At 41.7% G+C, this 19,140-nt stretch overlaps 1 protein-coding gene across 4 annotated transcripts in view; it reads right to left on the minus strand.

The window, feature by feature from the left end:
* Window positions 1-1,699: 1,699 nt before the first annotated feature.
* LOC117501184 (cytoplasmic polyadenylation element-binding protein 1-like) overlaps window positions 1,700-19,140 on the minus strand; it is a 119,981-nt gene continuing 102,540 nt past the window's right edge. For all 4 annotated transcript variants that reach the window (XM_034160055.1, XM_034160047.1, XM_034160039.1 and 1 more), the window contains 4 exons: window positions 14,268-14,466; window positions 11,080-11,174; window positions 9,763-9,843; window positions 1,700-3,136 (listed from right to left, as the gene is read on the minus strand). In XM_034160055.1, coding sequence (XP_034015946.1) covers window positions 3,026-3,136; window positions 9,763-9,843; window positions 11,080-11,174; window positions 14,268-14,466 — 486 coding nt within the window. In that variant the 3' untranslated portion in view covers window positions 1,700-3,025. The remainder of the gene's footprint in view (window positions 3,137-9,762; window positions 9,844-11,079; window positions 11,175-14,267; window positions 14,467-19,140) is intronic.

Raw genomic sequence — 19,140 nt, forward strand, 5'->3', positions numbered from 1 at the left:
TTTTCCATCATCAGGCACTCAAAGCGCTTTACAATAATGCCTCAATCACCCAGAGGCTGCAGCCATACAAGGCGCTCACTACACACCAGGAGCAACTAGGGAATTAAGGACCTTGCCCAAGGGCCCTTAGCGATTTTCCAGTCAGGCTGGGATTTGAACAGAGGATCTTCTGGTCTCAAGCCCAACGCAAGGGTGGCCAAGTTCGGTCCTCAAGAGCCACATTCCTGACACACTTGTCTCCCTGCTCTAACACACCTGAATCCAATGAAAAACTTGTTAGCGGACTTTTAACGAGTCTTTCATTGGATTCAGGTGTGTTGGAGCAGGGAGACAAGTGTGTCAGGAATGTGGCTCTTGAGGACCGAACTTGGCCACCCCTGCACTAGACCATCATCTCTCTTGGACTAATTACTGACGTGATTTTTTTTTTCTCACTGCACTGAGGTACAATCTTTTTTGTAAGTACACAAAAGAAGTGTTGAATTTTCGATGTCTGAGCAGCAGTGATGCACCAAAGCCGGACACATTTCTGACGTGATTTTTCGCTGAGTGAGGAAGTACACAAACTTTTTGTAAGTACACAAATTCAATGGATAAACAATGCATTTTTTAAAAAACGAAACGACCTAAAATCTGAGGATAATGTACAAATCTGATAAAACCTCTCATTCAGGTTGCACTTTCCACATAAATACACAAATTCTGGATTGTTTCTTCTCACTGTAAACCAGGGGCGCATCCAGACTGAAAGTGGCAGAGGGTGGCCCTCCACAACACCCCTTGATTAAAGGTCCTCTTGAGGACATTTTTCATACCACTAATTATAATTTTAAGTTTAAATTAATTGTGTTACTCTGGGCCCGTTTCACTCTAGTTCTGGACCAAGTTTAATTGAGCCACATATAAATTAGTTTAGTTAATTTAACTTTTCTGCATAGCTAAAGTGGGATATGAAACATCTTTTTAATGTAATGTCTAAGCTTGGCATTACTGGGTCTGTTCAGGGTTCCTGCTTTAAAATCTGGTCAGTTAGGATGAGGGAAGCCAAAAATGACTGATTACAGATCTTGTGCATAAAATCAATGTGAGGAAAGCAGCTGGTCTAGACTGTCATGAGAACACTTAAGGTCTGTGCAGACCAGCTCGTAGCGGTTTTCACCATCTTTAACCTCTCGCTATAACAGTGTGTAGTGCCCTCTTGCCTTAAGGCCACCACAGGAAGAGTACAGTCAGCTGCCTCCATGACTGTCATCCTCATCACGAGGCGCTTTGAGAGACTGATTTGCACTAATATGAACTCCTCCAACCCTGCTGATCTCGACCATCATCAGTTTGCTTACTGAGCGAACAAATTGTCCGATGTGATCTCAACAGCTCACACCTGGACCAAAAGAACACGTATGTAAGAATGCCGTTTGTGGACTTCAGCTCAACATTTAATACAATCACCATTACCTCCCCTGTTCCTTCTCCCTCCTGGGTAACGCATTAATTTAATGTCCATTGCATTTCTCTTAGTTACGGCCATTAGCTGCTGCTCAGTGTTTAATGTTGTAAATTGGTGACACCAAAGTCAAAATCTGGAGCAGAGGAATGCATTCATTGTCAGTTTGTGATCTGTCAGAATCTGAGGAACATGTTTGAGGCAGATTGCTGAAGAACATCCATCACCTCCAATAAAGAGTCCAGACATGGCAGCTAATGCTTCAACACCTTTATTGTGCCCAATCTGAACAAACTCCACAACTGTCAGTTGCAGCAAACTTGGCAGACCACAGTGAGGTAGACTTTCAAAACTCTAAAAAGCAGCTGGGCTGAAGGACAACAAGCTCAGCATGATGAACCTAATGGCTAAAGAAAGACACTGTCTTTGGCACACAGCTTATTATGCACTCCCGTTCAACTGGAACAGTAAGGCAGAAATGTTTAAGAAAGCATGGAATCATGTCTGAGGGTCTACTCAAGCTCTATATCAGCAAAGTGGAAGTTCTTACATTCAACAGGAAACAAGCAGCTGGTCACATTAAGACATGTCCCTCTGCTGATGTACAAAGGTGATTAAAAACCACTGCCACCCTCCACAAGTGCAAATTAAAAAGTGCAAAATTCAAACTATGTACCGTCAAAAACAGGATTAGGCATTCTCATCTCAAGATGCAGTTGATTTGGGAAAAAAAAAAACACACCCACAAGATAACGAGTCAAAAACAACAGCGAGGATTGTTTGAGATACTTCTGGAACAACTGATTCTATAAGACCATGGATAACTACCAAAACAATATCCAGGATCAAGATTTAATACAACTTGGACCAACAAGATAACTTGAGTAGTAAATCCAACATGGTGCCCGTTCAGCTGAAACTGTGGGTGGGGGACGAGGGGGGATGCATTCGGAGAGGGGGAACAAAAATTAAAAAGCCGCCTGGTAGAAACCGGTTCAAAATTTTATGAATTGACTTAAAACTGTCTGTGTACAAATTAGTAAAAAACTGCGTAAAAATGTCTGAAATGCGACTGTTTAAATGAAGATCAACATTCATCTCCCAAAAGTAAAAAAAAAAAAAAAAAAAAAAAAAAAAAAAAAAAAAACACCAGTTGACTTGCACGAAGGGATATGCCAACTCAGGTCGGTGGCGATAAAAAAACTTAAAGGCACTGTATGGCGTTTGCCAATGAACAGTATTAGGACTTGCAAGACTGCTCTTCACTATGCAACAAAAAGAAAAAATTGTTTTCATCCACTAAATGTAGGTCTGGCAACAAGACTGGGAAGGGAGGGGGAAGGGGGGGATGTGAAGGGCCCCTTGTCTCTCCCAACAAGGTCGCTGTGCATAGTGCCACTGTGAACAACAGCAAACATGGAGCAAGTGCAATAGTGAATGTTTCCTAGTGAGACTCCCTAAGTGCCCGGTGAGTGCCGTGGCACCCTCGTGTGAGGACGGCCGACACGTGCGCTCCTTGGCGGGCAGCCCCTGGCCCCGCAGCATGGGACTCGCTCCAGTCCCAGTTTGGACTCCTGTGGTCTAACTGGAGTCCCGGTTCTTCTGATTGCGCATTAAGGGCCGGTGGTTACTCAGGATGTCCATGGAGTGCTGCCAATGCCAGCAAGAGCGACAGTAGTACTTGAAACAGGCCTACATGGCAAAACACACACACACACACACACACACACCAGAAAGTTGTTCAGAAATAATTACGTGAATGAATTCCTGCCCATCAACTCTGACTTATGGCCATGTGTGTGACGACCACCTAACTGACAAACCCAACAATCAAGGCTCATAACTGCAGACAAGAAATTAAGCTTTTTCTATTCTGTGGAGACTTTCAAGTCCAGACTTAAGATGCACTTATTTTCCCTTTCGTATGGCTAGCATACTGGTATAGTATGTTACTATGCTTTTTACTCTTAATTTTCTTAGTAAACAGAGCGGGCCGCGGCCTCAACTTTATCTAAATTCTGGGTCTGTTAGTGAAGCTTAGGGCTAGTGGCCGGCGATCACCTTAGTATTTCTTCTGTTTTTCTTGTAATTTAATATGTTATTGTATGGCCTTGCCTTACAATATAAAGCGCCTTGGGGCAACTGTTTGTTGTGATTTGGCGCTATATAAATAAAATTGATTGAATTGATTGATTGATGCTTAACACTGACAAGTTATACTGTATTTCTTGTCTTTCTGATGCCTGATTGTTTTTTCTCTGAGGTGCAGCTCCATCCAGAGATGAGTGTGGTGTCTGTTTCCGTAACCTACCTGTCCTGTGCACCAGCATGGACTCCCAAAATTTCCTATATATTTGTATTGCCAATTGTGTCTGTATCATGGCCCAATCAGAGGGTAGTTTTTTCTTACCACTGTCACCTGTGTTCTTGCTCTGGGGGTTAGTAAGGTTAGACCTGACTTGTGTGAAGCACCTTGAGGCAACTGTTGTGATTTGGTGCTATATAAATGAAAAGTTCTAAAAAGGTCAATAGGAGGGGCAACATTTTGCAAATTTGCCTCAATTTCTTCAGGAAATTTAAAATATTCAAAACAATACCTTCATTTGTCTGTAGCCAAATGGATCTACAGCGCATCCAGAAAGTATTCACAGCGCTTCACTCCTCACAGTAAAGATCTCATGGATGATCAGTGGAAACAGGAGGCACCTGAGCTCAATTTTGAGCTTCGCAGGAAAGACTGAATACTTATGTACATGTGATTTATTAGTTTATTTTTAACAAATTAGCAAAAATCTCATGGGGTATTTCTTTGAGGAAAGAAATTATTTTCATAGACTTTGGAATAAGGCTGTATGTAACATGAGATGTAGAAAAAGTGAAGCACAGAATACTTTCTGGATGCTCTGTAGTTACAAATAGATAAGTCAGATTGATCCAGTGGGCTCCCAGAGTGTGCAAAAGGAGTTCATTCCTGTCTGCATGTCGTCTCAAATTCTAGAGGATAGTTTGTTTTAAATAAAACTGGATTTTGACAGATGTTAGTGATCTGAACATAGGGATGAAAGTGGAAGAAAAAAAAAAGCTGAAACCCAAAATTACCCTCTTTTTCTTAAAGTTATATTATAGCATTATTAGTTATTACTATTGTTGCTATTATCATAACTTAACAGTATTTTTAAGGAAGCAGGGATAGATATATAAAATCATCACAGGAAGAAGGGGTGGGATTTGATAAGTTTAGACTTCTTCCCACTCCTTTTGAGCTGTTCTGTCTGTTTCACTTATTTCTTTTATGTTCAAAATAAATAGTTAAACAGGTCCATTAGTAAACTTCCAAGATTCACCAGGTAATTTGAGATGTTTACTGTGAGGACCACTGTGAAGCTACAATATATACACACACACACACATATATATATATATATATACACACACACACACACACATATATATATATATATATACACACACACATATATATATATATATATATACACACACACACACACACATATATATATATATATATATACACACACACATATATATATATATATATACACACACACACACACACATATATATATATATATATATACACACACACACACATATATATATATATATATACACACACACACACACATATATATATATATATACACACACACACACACATATATATATATATACACACACACACACACATATATATATATATACACACACACACACACACACATATATATATATATACACACACACACACACACACATATATATATATATACACACACACACACACACACATATATATATATACACACACACACACACACACATATATATATATATATACACACACACACACACACACATATATATATATATATATACACACACACACACACATATATATATATATATATACACACACACACACATATATATATATATATATACACACACACACACACATATATATATATATATACACACACACACACACATATATATATATATACACACACACACACATATATATATATATATACACACACACACACATATATATATATATATACACACACACACACATATATATATATATATATATACACTCAACAAAAATATAAACGCAACACTTTTGGTTTTGCTCCCATTTTGTATGAGATGAACTCAAAGATCTAAAACTTTTTCCACATACACAATATCACCATTTCTCTCAAATATTGTTCACAAACCAGTCTAAATCTGTGATAGTGAGCACTTCTCCTTTGCTGAGATAATCCATCCCACCTCACAGGTGTGCCATATCAAGATGCTGATTAGACACCATGATTAGTGCACAGGTGTGCCTTAGACTGCCCACAATAAAAGGCCACTCTGAAAGGTGCAGTGTTATCACACAGCACAATGCCACAGATGTCGCAAGATTTGAGGGAGCGTGCAGTTGGCATGCTGACAGCAGGAATGTCAACCAGAACTGTTGCTCGTGTATTGAATGTTCATTTCTCTACCATAAGCCGTCTCCAAAGGCGTTTCAGAGAATTTGGCAGTACATCCAACCAGCCTCACAACCGCAGACCACGTGTAACCACACCAGCCCAGGACCTCCACATCCAGCATGTTCACCTCCAAGATCGTCTGAGACCAGCCACTCGGACAGCTGCTGGAACAATCGGTTTGCATAACCAAAGAATTTCTGCACAAACTGTCATAAACTGTCTCAGGGAAGCTCATCTGCATGCTCGTCATCCTCATCGGGGTCTCGACCTGACTCCAGTTCGTCATCGTAACCGATTTGAGTGGGCAAATGCTCACATTCGCTGCCGTTTGGCATGTTGGAGAGGTGTTCTCTTCACGGATGATGCGAAGGAGATGTGTTGCACTGCATGAGGCAAATGGTGGTCACACCAGATACTGACTGGTATCCCCCCCAATAAAACAAAACTGCACCTTTCAGAGTGGCCTTTTATTGTGGGCAGTCTAAGGCACACCTGTGTACTAATCATGGTGTCTAATCAGCATCTTGGTATGGCACACCTGTGAGGTGGGATGGATTATCTCAACAAAGGAGAAGTGCTCAATATCACAGATTTAGACTGGTTTGTGCACAGTATTTGAGGGAAATGGTGATATTGTGTATGTGGAAAAAGTTTTAGATCGTTGAGTTAATCTCATACAAAATGGGAGCAAAACCAAAAGTGTTGCGTTTATATTTTTGTTGAGTATACACACACACACACACACACACACACACACACATATATATACACACACACACACACATATACACACACACACACACATATATATACACACACACACACACATATATACACACACACACATATATATACACACAATATATAAATAAAATATGAAACAAATTACAATTTGTAATGACTAACAAATGCTGAGCCATTAATTATACAAAACAAATTCACACAAACGTGCTGAGATGCGAACAGCTTAATGCCAACTTTAACACTGAAAATGCCATAGACATGCTAACACGTTAGCATCAGTGCCCCTTTTAAGTAAAAAAAAAAGAGAAAAAAAAAAAAAAATATATATATATATATATATATATATATATATATATATATATATATATATATATATATATATATATATATATATATATATATATATATATATATATATACACACACCGTATTTTCCGCACCATAAGGCGCATCTAAAAGCCTTAAATTTTCACAAAAATCGCCCGTGCGCCTTATGTGCGCACTGAATTCCAAAATCTGTAAAAACGACCGACGTCGTCTTTGACCGTCGGAATATCGGACCATTTCCCGCTGACACAAGGATGTAATACGTAAAGTACGTACGCTAGCAGCGTAGAGTACGTACCCTGGCAGCGATAAACCAATCGGAGAACATTATGTAATACGTAAAGTACGTACGCTGCCAGCGATAAACCAATCAGAAGAGTCCGTGGTACGTACACTTACCTCCGCCACTCCTCTGGTAGTTACCGTATACTACAGGTATCCTGCAAAACAACATTTGTTTGTCTAAGGACCCCCGAAAATGGCGCCAGCGAAGAGACATGCTTACAAGGCAAACTGCAGGCTATCAGTTACAGGGTTGTTCATGGAAATAGAGTAGCTGCGAGAGGAAACAAAAAAAATGAACTGCGCCAAGTTAAAAAGACCAAACGGAGTTTCCGCAGAAACAAAGCGAGGTGGCCACAGCTAGAAGACCAACTGTTCAATTCAGACATAGATGACATGGACTTGTGACAGAACCATAAAAAAAACAATGTTGAGTACCATATTGTTAAATACCGGTAGTTCAAAGTTGTTAAAAAGTTCAAATAAACTCACAGTTTTGCTTCCGTGAGCTTTTTTTGTAGACTATATGTTTTAGCGTGCGCCTTTTGTAAGGGTTAAGTACCCGCTAATTGAGGCCGCGCCTTATAATCTGGTGCACCTTATGGTGCAGAAAATATGGTGTACACACACACACACACCCCTCAACTGTTTCAGAAGACCATAACAGGTCCGTTTAACAAAAAATGAAGTATTACACAGACATATGCTCTTTAGGTTTTACAGTGGTCCCTTGTTTATCATGGGCGCTGCATCCTAAAAATAGCCTGCGATAGGTGAAATCCGCAGTCAGTTATTTTTTACAATTATAGATGTTTTAAGGCTGTAAAAGCCCTCACTACACATTTTCTCACTTTTCTCTCGTGTGTAAACACCCTCAAAGTTCAAACCTTAGTAGAAAAATAAGTCCAGTATTATAGAATTAAACCAAAGACCAAAACCTGTTTTCAGGCCCAACCATTTTTGAGAAATAAAAATAGAACGTTTTCTTATAAATAATTATGATAGCTTTTAGAACTAAAAAATTACATTTAAACAATCAACCGAGGTTGGACACATAAGAAATTATTAATATACTGTTCCTCTGATCGCGCCTCTTAGTTGTGGCGCTGTTCGGCAGCGCGTCTTTCCACTGAGTGACACCTCGGTGCAGGTGTCTTTTTCCGAGTGAAGAACACAGTTATGGGTAGTTGTTGGCACTCTTTCTTCTGGGCAGGAGGATTCTTATAAACAGACACACGCAGAACACAATGCGCATGCTTTCCCTTCGCTCACTGCCTCCGGTGTTATCATTGCAGGACGGATGCGGGACCCGCAAAGAATCCAAGTCATTAAAAAGATACAAACCTCTGTGGCTATGGAGCTCTGCGTCTGCGGTTACTGTGACCATGCAGTGCTGCTGAATTCTATCCTTGCGGGCTGCTGGAGCACTCTGCATCAAAGCAGTGAGCGTAGTCTCTGGATCTGTTGCCAGATTTTGGCTGCAACTCCGCACAGCAGACAGTGGGGTGGTGTGAATGGCCCGCTGCAGTGCTCACCGAGCCCGCAGACTCGGTAAGCGCATCGGAGGCAGTGAGAGCAATCGCGGTGATGCCGACCGGCCCGCCTGATGAGGACGCAGAACAATGCGCTGTTTAAAAAAAAAAAAAACATGCAAAATTGCACTAAAAAAATTTGCGGAACTGCGAGGCCGCGAAAGGTGAACCGCAATATAGTGAGGGACCACTGTAGCGGGGAAAAATTGAGAAAGCGAAATAAACAACTTTGCTTCAAGGACCCTTTAGCTGCCCAAAATGTGCCTGATGGAAAAGCACTAAATTCAGCACTTAACCCTATAACGCCAAGTATATCATATTTGACACAGGATTTTCTGAGATGTCTGCTTCAGTGTGATATTTTCTCCCCAAAAAACCCATCATATACAATGAGATACTTGTAGTGCACAGACAAACCACCAGATGTCAGTATCTTATGCATCAGAGGGCCTTCAGATGAGACATTCATAATGGCTGCCTGAAACAAGTGATCCACAGTAATTTCCCTAAGAAAATGCAGCATTTTATAGGTTTGAAATGTTATGTTTGCTGGATTTTAAATGGATGTTTTTATGCTAGAACGCCCAATGTAGCAAATATGATAAATAAAAACTCATGTGCAAAAAGGTTTGTTGTTTTTTTTTGGTGGGTTTGTTAAAAGGTCCAATAAAGACTTGTTTCAAAAAATTAGAATTCTGACAATTATTTCACAGGGTGGGCTTTATAAGGTTAACGTTTCCTACTGAAGAACATTGATCTAAAAAAAATGACCCACGAAAAAAGTGGAAATCTGCCAAAAAGAGGACATTTTTCATCCCTGATATATACAACTTCAGACTGAAGTGATTATAGCTCCAAAGCACTTCAACACAAAGTTTTACAGTACCAGACAAACCGACCAAATCAGGACATGATTTCCACTGACCTGATCTCTGCAGAAGAACGGACCAGCTTGGCGACTGCAAACCTGACATAGGGAGTCCTCCAGGTACGGGTCAATCTGGACCTGAGGACAAAATCATGATGTTCAAACACCTCAGAGTATCATCGCTGCTCAAGACCTCATCTGCTATGTCAGCATCTTCAACAACAGCTGTTCCTTCAATGGTAGTTTGCAAACCTACTGGTGCACAACCACAAAGTAGATACTGGAGTGCAACATCAGAAAGACAAAAAAAAAAAAAAAAAAAAACACAAAACAAAAAAATCTATCAGTGTCTGCTTCACCAAAAACAGCCTGTGTCAGAATATTCAGTACTGGCCTGTATATAAAACTCTTCACACTTTTTCAAGCTTTTTTTATAAAGGAAATTTAAAGTGAGATTGATCTGAATAGCAGACATCTCTGGTCATTCAGGTTCTATTCTCAGCTCTTTAAAACTGCACATTATGCAGAGTATTGCCATCAGAATATGTACGATGTTGCAATACAATCATGACCTGTGTGTAGACACACACACGGTTTTGAATTAGAGCTGCGTTTGGGGTGACCCTCTGCACCTAAGCAGAGGGTCACCCCTTTGAGTGTGGTCTGCTTGAGGTTTCTTCCTCAGAGGGAGTTTTTCCTTACCACTGCTGCTCTGGGGGTTGGTAAGGTTAGACCTTACCTGTGTGAAGCGCTTTGAGGCAACTGTTGTGATTTGGCGCTATATAAATGAAAATACATTGAAATTGTTTATATAATCGCTTAAGATGGTCAATGTGCTTTCAAGTGATGCCTCACATGTACTTCCCAAACCAAGGCCACTACCCATTTTTACAGCTAGATGGACTCAGATGATGCACAAGCATCTTGTCAAAGGACACACAGGTAATGTGGGAAAGATTCAAACCCATAACCTACTGGCAGACCAGCCCCTTGCTCTTCCATAGCAACAGGTACATCACTCCAATTACTTTGGTTGCCTTACTTTCTGTAAAGTGGACCAGTATTTTCACATCATCATTATGAAATTATTTTGTACATTTTTGGTGCATTTGATCAATACCACAATACCAGTAATTGCCAAATTAGTCTAATATCAAATTCTTAAACTGTTTCATCTCCACTCATACTAAAGATTTATGCTAAAGTCCTCAAGTCTGTTAACCCATCCAGTGTTTTAAGCCCAACATCTACAGACTGTTAAAGGGACTAAACACTTTGTACAAATAAGTGGATGAGATGGAAAAGTTCTGGAGGTACAAATACTTCCACAAAGTCTCTCTCTCACACACACACCTTCAGCCTATCTATTCTGACCTTCTTTGTAAACTTGGGGGTTTTGATCTCCACAAACGCTGCACACACCGCCTTCAGGTAACTGCGCTGATTGTTGAATGTGACACGTCCAGAGCCTGTGTAGAAAAAGGTTAATAGACCCGAGAAGCTTTGCTGGTATGTGAACAGGTAAGACTGTGCAAACCCACCACCATTCCACAGGCCTGGCGGGGCGGGCCGCCCTGCCAAGAGTCACGTTCCTAGCGACAACCCGTTTCAAATTCTGTTTACTGCATCAACTTCAATCAATCAACTTTTTTCTTATATAGCGCCAAATCACAACAAACAGTTGCCCCAAGGCGCTCCATATTGTAAGGCAAGGCCATACAATAATTATGAAAAACCCCAACGGTCAAAACGACCCCCTATGAGCAAGCACTTGGCCACAGTGGGAAGGAAAAACTCCCTTTTAACAGGAAGAAACCTCCAGCAGAACCAGGCTCAGGGAGGGGCAGTCTTCTGCTGAGACTGGTTGGGGCTGAGGGAAAGAACCAGGAAAAAGACATGCCGTGAAGGGGGGCAGAGATCGATCGCTAATGATTAAATGCAGAGTGATGCATACGGAGCAAAAAGAGAAAGAAACAGTGCATCATGGGAACCCCCCCACAGTCTACGTCTGAAGCAGCATAACCAAGGGATGGTCCAGGGTCACCCGATCCAGCCCTAACTATAAGCCTTAGCGAAAAGGAAAGTTTTAAGCCTAATCTTAAAAGTAGAGAGGGTATCTGTCTCCCTGATCTGAATTGGGAGCTGGTTCCACAGGAGAGGAGCCTGAAAGCTGAAGGCTCTGCCTCCCATTCTACTCTTACAAACCCTAGGAACTACAAGTAAGCCTGCAGTCTGAGAGCGAAGCGCTCTAATGGGGTAATATGGTACTACAAGGTCCCTAAGATAAGATGGGACCTGATTATTCAAAACCTTATAAGTAAGAAGAAGAATTTTAAATTCTATTCTAGAATTAACAGGAAGCCAATGAAGAGAGGCCAACACGGGTGAGATATGCTCTCTCCTGCTAGTCCCCGTCAGTACTCTAGCTGCAGCATTCTGAACCAACTGAAGGCTTTTTAGGGAACTTTTAGGACAACCTGATAATAATGAATTACAATAGTCCAGCCTAGAGGAAATAAGTGCATGAATTAGTTTTTCAGCATCACTCTGAGACAAGACCTTTCTGATTTTAGAGATATTGCGTAAATGCAAAAAGGCAGTCCTACATATTTGTTTAATATGCGCTTTGAATGACATATCCTGATCACATGATCCTGCATGACACCGACAACTACATGGGCTCAGAGCCTCAACTGCTGACACTGTATGGCTTTTGCCTTACAATATAAAGCGCCTTGGGGCAACTGTTTGTTGTGATTTGGCGCTATATAAATAAAATTGATTTGACATCTGAATGCCATGTGTGTAGTTCTAGGCATTTCATACATACATATTCCAACAATAACAGCACAAAAAAGATTAGATTCTGTGCTTGAATAATGACAATATAAAATGAACTGATGAGATATGTGCATGTGGAGGATGAAACTGAAGACTACCATCTCTCCAGTAGATGGGCAATTCTATGGTAACGGAATTACAACAGCAGCAAAATCTAGACTTATGGCATCTAACCATGACAGATTAGCTCGGATTGTAATTCCGTTACCATAGAATTGCCCAGGAACATTATGATACTTCTGCCATCACACCCTGAAAATCTGAACATTCTTAATTAGTTTACAAAGAGGTTTTAAGTGTTTAACAAATCAAATCAATTTGAGGGGAGCAGAGATCAATCACTAATGATTAAATGTAGAGTGGTGCATACAGAGCAAAAAGAGAAAGAAACACTCAGTGTATCATGGGAACCCCCCAGCAGTCTAAGTCTATAGCAGCATAACTAAGGGATGGTTCAGGGTCACCTGATCCAGCCCTAACTATAAGCTTTAGCAAAAACGAAAGTTTTAAGCCTAATCTTAAAAGTAGAGAGGGTGTCTGTCTCCCTGATCTGAATTGGGAGCTGGTTCCACAGGAGAGGAGCCTGAAAGCTGAAGGCTCTGCCTCCCATTCTACTCTTACAAACCCTAGGAACTACAAGTAAGCCTGCAGTCTGAGAGCGAAGCGCTCTATTGGGGTGATATGGTACTATGAGGTCCCTAAGATAAGATGGGACCTGATTATTCAAAACCTTATAAGTAAGAAGAATAATTTTAAATTCTATTCTAGAATTAACAAATGTGCGGCTATGCGCTGCAATCTGCACCCCAGTTAATGTGTTCCAGCACTTAAAGTGAACAAGTTTCAGCGCAAAGGTCCACAGTTCACATGACATTTTAGACCTTATTTCCATGACTCTTAACTTTTGTCCATGTGAAAGTGGGTTTATGGTGATTTACATTCATACGAAACATCAGCAGCATGACAGACAAAAACAGAGCAGTCAAGGCAGCTGACGATGTAAATGCTGCATTGAGACATTCATCATCCTTCAAGTGTGTAAAGTCTGCAGCACTTTAATGGTGAGATGCACAGTTCAGACTGGTAACTGTGGTGGATAACATCCAGTCAGAGGGTGCAATTTCATGGTGTGGAGCGTTCAGTAAAGCATAGTGCAGATTTATACTCCCATACATGATCTTTCTACACACCAAATTACATGCAAACATAAAGGTGCAAGTAACTTGTGAAAAGCTCTTTAGTCTAACTGCAACATGGTAGTGTGAAACCAAACTAACCAGACCAAACATGAACACGAACCCTGGTTCAGACTTTGCTCTGGACTTTCATGTGTGAAAACTGCCTTAGATTTTTTTTTCTTATTAAATTATATTTACATCATTACAAATTTTCTCTTGAGCAGTGAGCACCCCTAATGACAATCCATGCACCCCAGTTTGGGAAACAGCATTAATCTGTCATGCAGACAGTTTATAGTATATATACTGTCTGCATGACAGTATATATATAGTATATGAACTTACAGACCACAGGATGAACGTGGATAAAATGACAGTAAAGTTCAGTACGTAGACCCAGGGCAGATCTGGGTCCTATTTTAATGGTGTTAATGCAGGTTTAATGAGTGTCAAACTCTGATCTAAACTATTCCAGCAGTCAGAAAGCGAACCCTCCATATCCCGTATGAAGGGGGGGTCTAAGAGTACAAGCCAACACCTCACCTATGGGGTACTTGTGTTTGTCCGTATCGATGCCGGCGTACATGACTCCTCCAAATAGGTCGTTCATGATGCTGGCCAGGGCCTCAGCATTTAGCATGCCATGCAGTGCACCAACAAATACAGTCTTGCTGGGGTCCAAGCGCTGGGAAGGGCAGCGCACATAGTTGCTGTCACAAATCACCCACGGGATGACCTGCACCTGAAACAGAGTGCAGAGACAGTCTAACCACCACACAGACACCTTTGCTTCCAAAAATGTATGAAGCTGCACCATCCAAGTGTATTTAAGGAATAACCCTGTTGTGTCTGATTTGCAGATGTTACGGTCTGTAACATCGGTCTGTTTTACCAGTGATGTGTTAGTGAAGCTGGTAAAACAGATATTCGCAACCATAACATCCAGCATTAATGTCCGCAAATCAGACAAAGGGGTTGGTTCCATTCTGATCCAATTTCATCGTTTGCACGGTTTATTTTTCTGTAATCTTACTGTAGCAACAGCATCTTCATGCCAAACTAAATTCTGTGAGCAGACCCACACATTTCTACAGCTCAACTGCATTGAGTAATTCTGTATCAGAATCTACAGTGAGGAAAATAAGTATTTGAACACCCTACGGTTTTGCAAGTTCTCCCACTTAGAAATCATGGTGGGGTCTGAAATTTTCATCTTAGGTGCATGTCCACAGAGACAATCTAAAAAAATCCGGAAATCACAATGTATGATTTTTTTATAATTTGTATGTTACTGCTGCAAATAAGTATTTGAACACCTGTGAAAATCAATGTTAATATTTGGTACAGTAGCCTTTGTTTGCAATTACAGAGGTCAAACGTCTCCTGTAGTTTTTCACCAGGATTTCACACACTGCAATGGGGATTTTGGTCCACTCCTCCATACAGATCTTCTCCAAATCTTTCAGGTTTGGAGTTTCAGCTCCCTCCAAAGATTTTCTATTGAGTTCAGGTCTGGAGACTGGCCAGGCCACTCCAGGACCTTGAAATGCTTCTTACGGAGCCCCTCAGTTGCCCTGGCTGTGTGTATGGGGTCACTGTCATGTTGGAAGACCCAGCCATGACCCATCTTCAATGCTTTTACTGAGGGAAGGAGGTTGACAAAATCTCGCAATACATGACCCCATCCATCCTCGTTTCAATACGGCGCAGTCGTCCTGTCCCCTTTGCAGAAGAGCACCCCCAGAGTATGATGTTTCCACCCCCATGCTTCACGGTTGGGATGGTTTTCTTGGGGTTGTTCTCATCCTCTAAACATGGTAAGTGGAGTTGATTCCAAAAAGCTCTATTCTGGTCTCATCTGACCACATGACCTTCTCCCATGCCTCCTCTGGATCATCCACATGGTCACTGGTGAACTTCAAACAGGCCTGGACATGTGCTGCCTTGAGCAGGGGGACCTTGCTGCCCTGCAGGATTTTAAACCATGACAGCATCATGTGTTACTAATGTAATCTTTGTGACTGTTGTCCCAGCTCTCTTCAGGTCATTGACCAGGTCCTCCTGTGTAGTTCTGAGCTTTCTCAGAATCATCCTTACCCCACAAAGTGAGATCTTGCATGGAATCCCAGACCGAGGGAGATTGACAGTCATCTTGTGTTTCTTCCACTTTCTAATAAATAATCATAACAGTTGTTGTCTTCTACCAAGCTGCTTGCCTGTTGTCCTGTAGTCCATCCCAGCCTCGTGCAGGTCTACAGTTTTGTCCCTGGTGTCCATAGACAGCTCTTTGGTCTTGGCTATGGTGGACAGGTTGGAGTGTGATTGATTGAGTGTGTGAACAGGTGTCTTATACAGGTAACAAGTTCAAACTGGTGCAATTATTAAAAGAGTGCAGAATAAGAGGGCTTCTTAAAGAAAAATTAACAGGTCTGTGTGAGACAGAATTCTTGCTGGCTGTGCTCATTGGGACCTTCAAAGCAGCAGAAATATTTCTGTACTTTCCCCAGATTTGTGCCTCCAGACCATCCTGTTTCAGAGGTCTACAGACCCATGAGTTTTACTCCTTTACTGTCCAATATAAGGTCAGCTTTTCAAAGATGGGCCAAATCAAATCAATTTTATTTATATAGCGCCAAATCACAAACAGTTGCCCCAAGGCGCTTTATACTGTAAGGCAAAAGCCATACAATAATTACAGAAAAACCCCAACGGTCAAAACGACCCCCTGTGAGCAAGCACTTGGCAACAGTGGGAAGGAAAAACTCCCTTTTAACAGGAAGAAACCTCCAGCAGAACCAGGCTCAGGGAGGGGCAGTCTTCTGCTGGGACTGGTTGGGGCTGAGGGAGAGAAACAGGAAAAAGACATGCTGTGGAGGGGAGCAGAGATCGATCACTAATGATTAAATGCAGAGTGGTGCATACAGAGCAAAAAGAGAAAGAAACAGTGCATCATGGGAACCCCCCAGCAGTCTAAGTCTATAGCAGCATAACTAAGGGATGGTTCAGGGTCACCTGATCCAGCCCTAACTATAAGCTTTTTCAAAAAGGAAAGTTTTACATCTACAGTGCAGAAGTGGGCAGCTGAATTTAAGAGGGGCAGAGAGAGCCTTGAAGACGACCCAAGGTCTGGGCGGCCTGCAACAGCCACAACCCAGAAAAACATTGACCTTGTTCATGAATGACAGACGATCGACGATTAATCAGCTAGCAGATGCTGTGGGAATATCCCGTGAGAGAACTGAACACATTCTGCATGAAGAACTTGGAATGTCAAAGGTGTCAGCTCGGTGGGTGCCACGTCTGATGCCTGACCAGAAACGCACCAGGCTAGTCATGTCAAAGGCAAACTTGGTGCAATTTGAAGAGGATCCAGCCAGTTAGATGGAATGTTTTCTTACCGAGGATGAGTGTTGGGTTCACCACTTTGAACCGGAGACAAAAAACAATCAAAGCAGTGGAAACACCCAAGGTCACCACCTCCAAAGGTGGCCAAGGTCGTTTCGTCTGCGGGGAAGGTCATGGTTTCAGTTTTCTGGGATGTCAAGGGCACTGTGTTCGTGGACTATGTTGAAAAGGGACAAACCATAAATGGACAGTACTATTCTAACCTACTGAGACAGTTACGCGAGGCTATCAAAAAGAAGCGACCAGGAAAGCTGACAAAAGGGGTGATGTTCCATCAAGACAATGCACCAGCTTACAAATCAACAGTGGCCATGGCCACTATCCACGAGTGTGGATTCCAACTGGTAGATCACCCACCATACTCCCCTGACTTGGCACCCTCGGACTTTCATCTGTTCCCAAACCTGAAAAAAAAAAAAACTTGGCTGGGAAGCACTATTGGAGCAATGATGAGGTGATGGCTGCCGTTGAGGACTATTTTGACTCAAGATGAAAGCTTCTACGCCAAGGGAATCGAAGCACTCAAGCACCACTGGAAGAAGTGTGTGGAGTTACAGGGAGACTATGCAGAAAAATAACCCTGAATTTGTTCAATTCGACAACTGCATCATAATCAGCCTTAGAACTTTTCAGCCTACCCTCGTAGTACAGAAACAGCATTAGCGATTGTTACAAATGATCTTATGGCCTCAGACAGTGGACTCATCTCTGTGCTCGTCCTGTTAGACCTCAGTGCAGCTTTTGATACTGTTGACCATACAATTTTATTAGAGAGACACTCTTCTTGTCTCCAAAAGAGGAGTGTCCCTCCCTTATTTAGCAGGAGTAGGGGAAAAACTACAGAGGATCTTCAGACAGTACAAAATCCCAGTTTACTTTAAACCGGTTAACACCTTGACAGAAATTAGTTCACCCTAAGGACAGATTACAAAACAGAGCAATGTAGTGTATTCTATCAGATGTCAGGAAAACTAACGAACACTACATAGGTGAGACTAAGCAACCTTTACACAAAAGGCTATACTAGCACCGCAGAGAGGGCGCCAGTGGACCTCAGTCTGCAGTTCATCTCCACCTTAAAGACACTAACCACACATTTGAGGACAAGGAAGTTAAAATATTAGCCAGAGAAGAAATGGTTTGAGAGAGGAGTCAAGGAGGCATTCTTTGTGAAATGTTTGAAACCCAGCCTTAACCGGGGAGGGGGTCTGAGACACGCTTTATCCCGTTTACAATGGGGTACTCAGGTCAAAGCAGTTTCAGTCGTTTGTTCATGGTAATGAGTCATTCACGTCATCAGCAGAGTCTTCAAGGGAGCCATCAGGGGAGGGTCCGTCCCATCATTAGGAGGGACAGCTGCCCTGTCATTAGGAAGGTGCTAACTAGAGCACAACAGGTGCTAATTAGAGCTATTGTTTAGTCACTGGCCTATAGCAGTCTGCCTCTCGGTAGGAGGGGTCTGGTTAGGTTTAAAACTCCAGCTTTTGTGACTTGATTATTCTTCTCTACAAGAGTCAAGACAGAAGTCAGACCACCAGAGCAAGAATTTTAGCTGAGAAAGCTTCTGCGATTTGAAGCGAAACGTCCTTGCGTCAAGCAACCCAGTCCAGTCGAAGATTCAAGCTTCTCTACTATGGAAACCACCTGGACAACTGAAAGCCTACACAGAAACATTGGCGCTATATACACTCAACAAAAATATAAACGCAACACTTTTGGTTTTGCTCCCATTTTGTATGAGATGAACTCAAAGATCTAAAACTTTTTCCACATACACTATCACCATTTCCCTCAAATATTGTTCACAAACCAGTCTAAATCTGTGATAGTGAGCACTTCTTTGCTGAGATAATCCATCCCACCTCACAGGTGTGCCATATCAAGATGCTGATTAGACACCATGATTAGTGCACAGGTGTTCCTTAGACTGCCCACAATAAAAGGCCACTCTGAAAGGTGCAGTTTTATCACACAGCACAATGCCACAGATGTCGCAAGATTTGAGGGAGCG

This window comes from Thalassophryne amazonica, chromosome 2 (genome assembly GCF_902500255.1).
Source record: "Thalassophryne amazonica chromosome 2, fThaAma1.1, whole genome shotgun sequence".
NCBI classification, from domain to species: Eukaryota; Metazoa; Chordata; class Actinopteri; order Batrachoidiformes; family Batrachoididae; genus Thalassophryne; species Thalassophryne amazonica.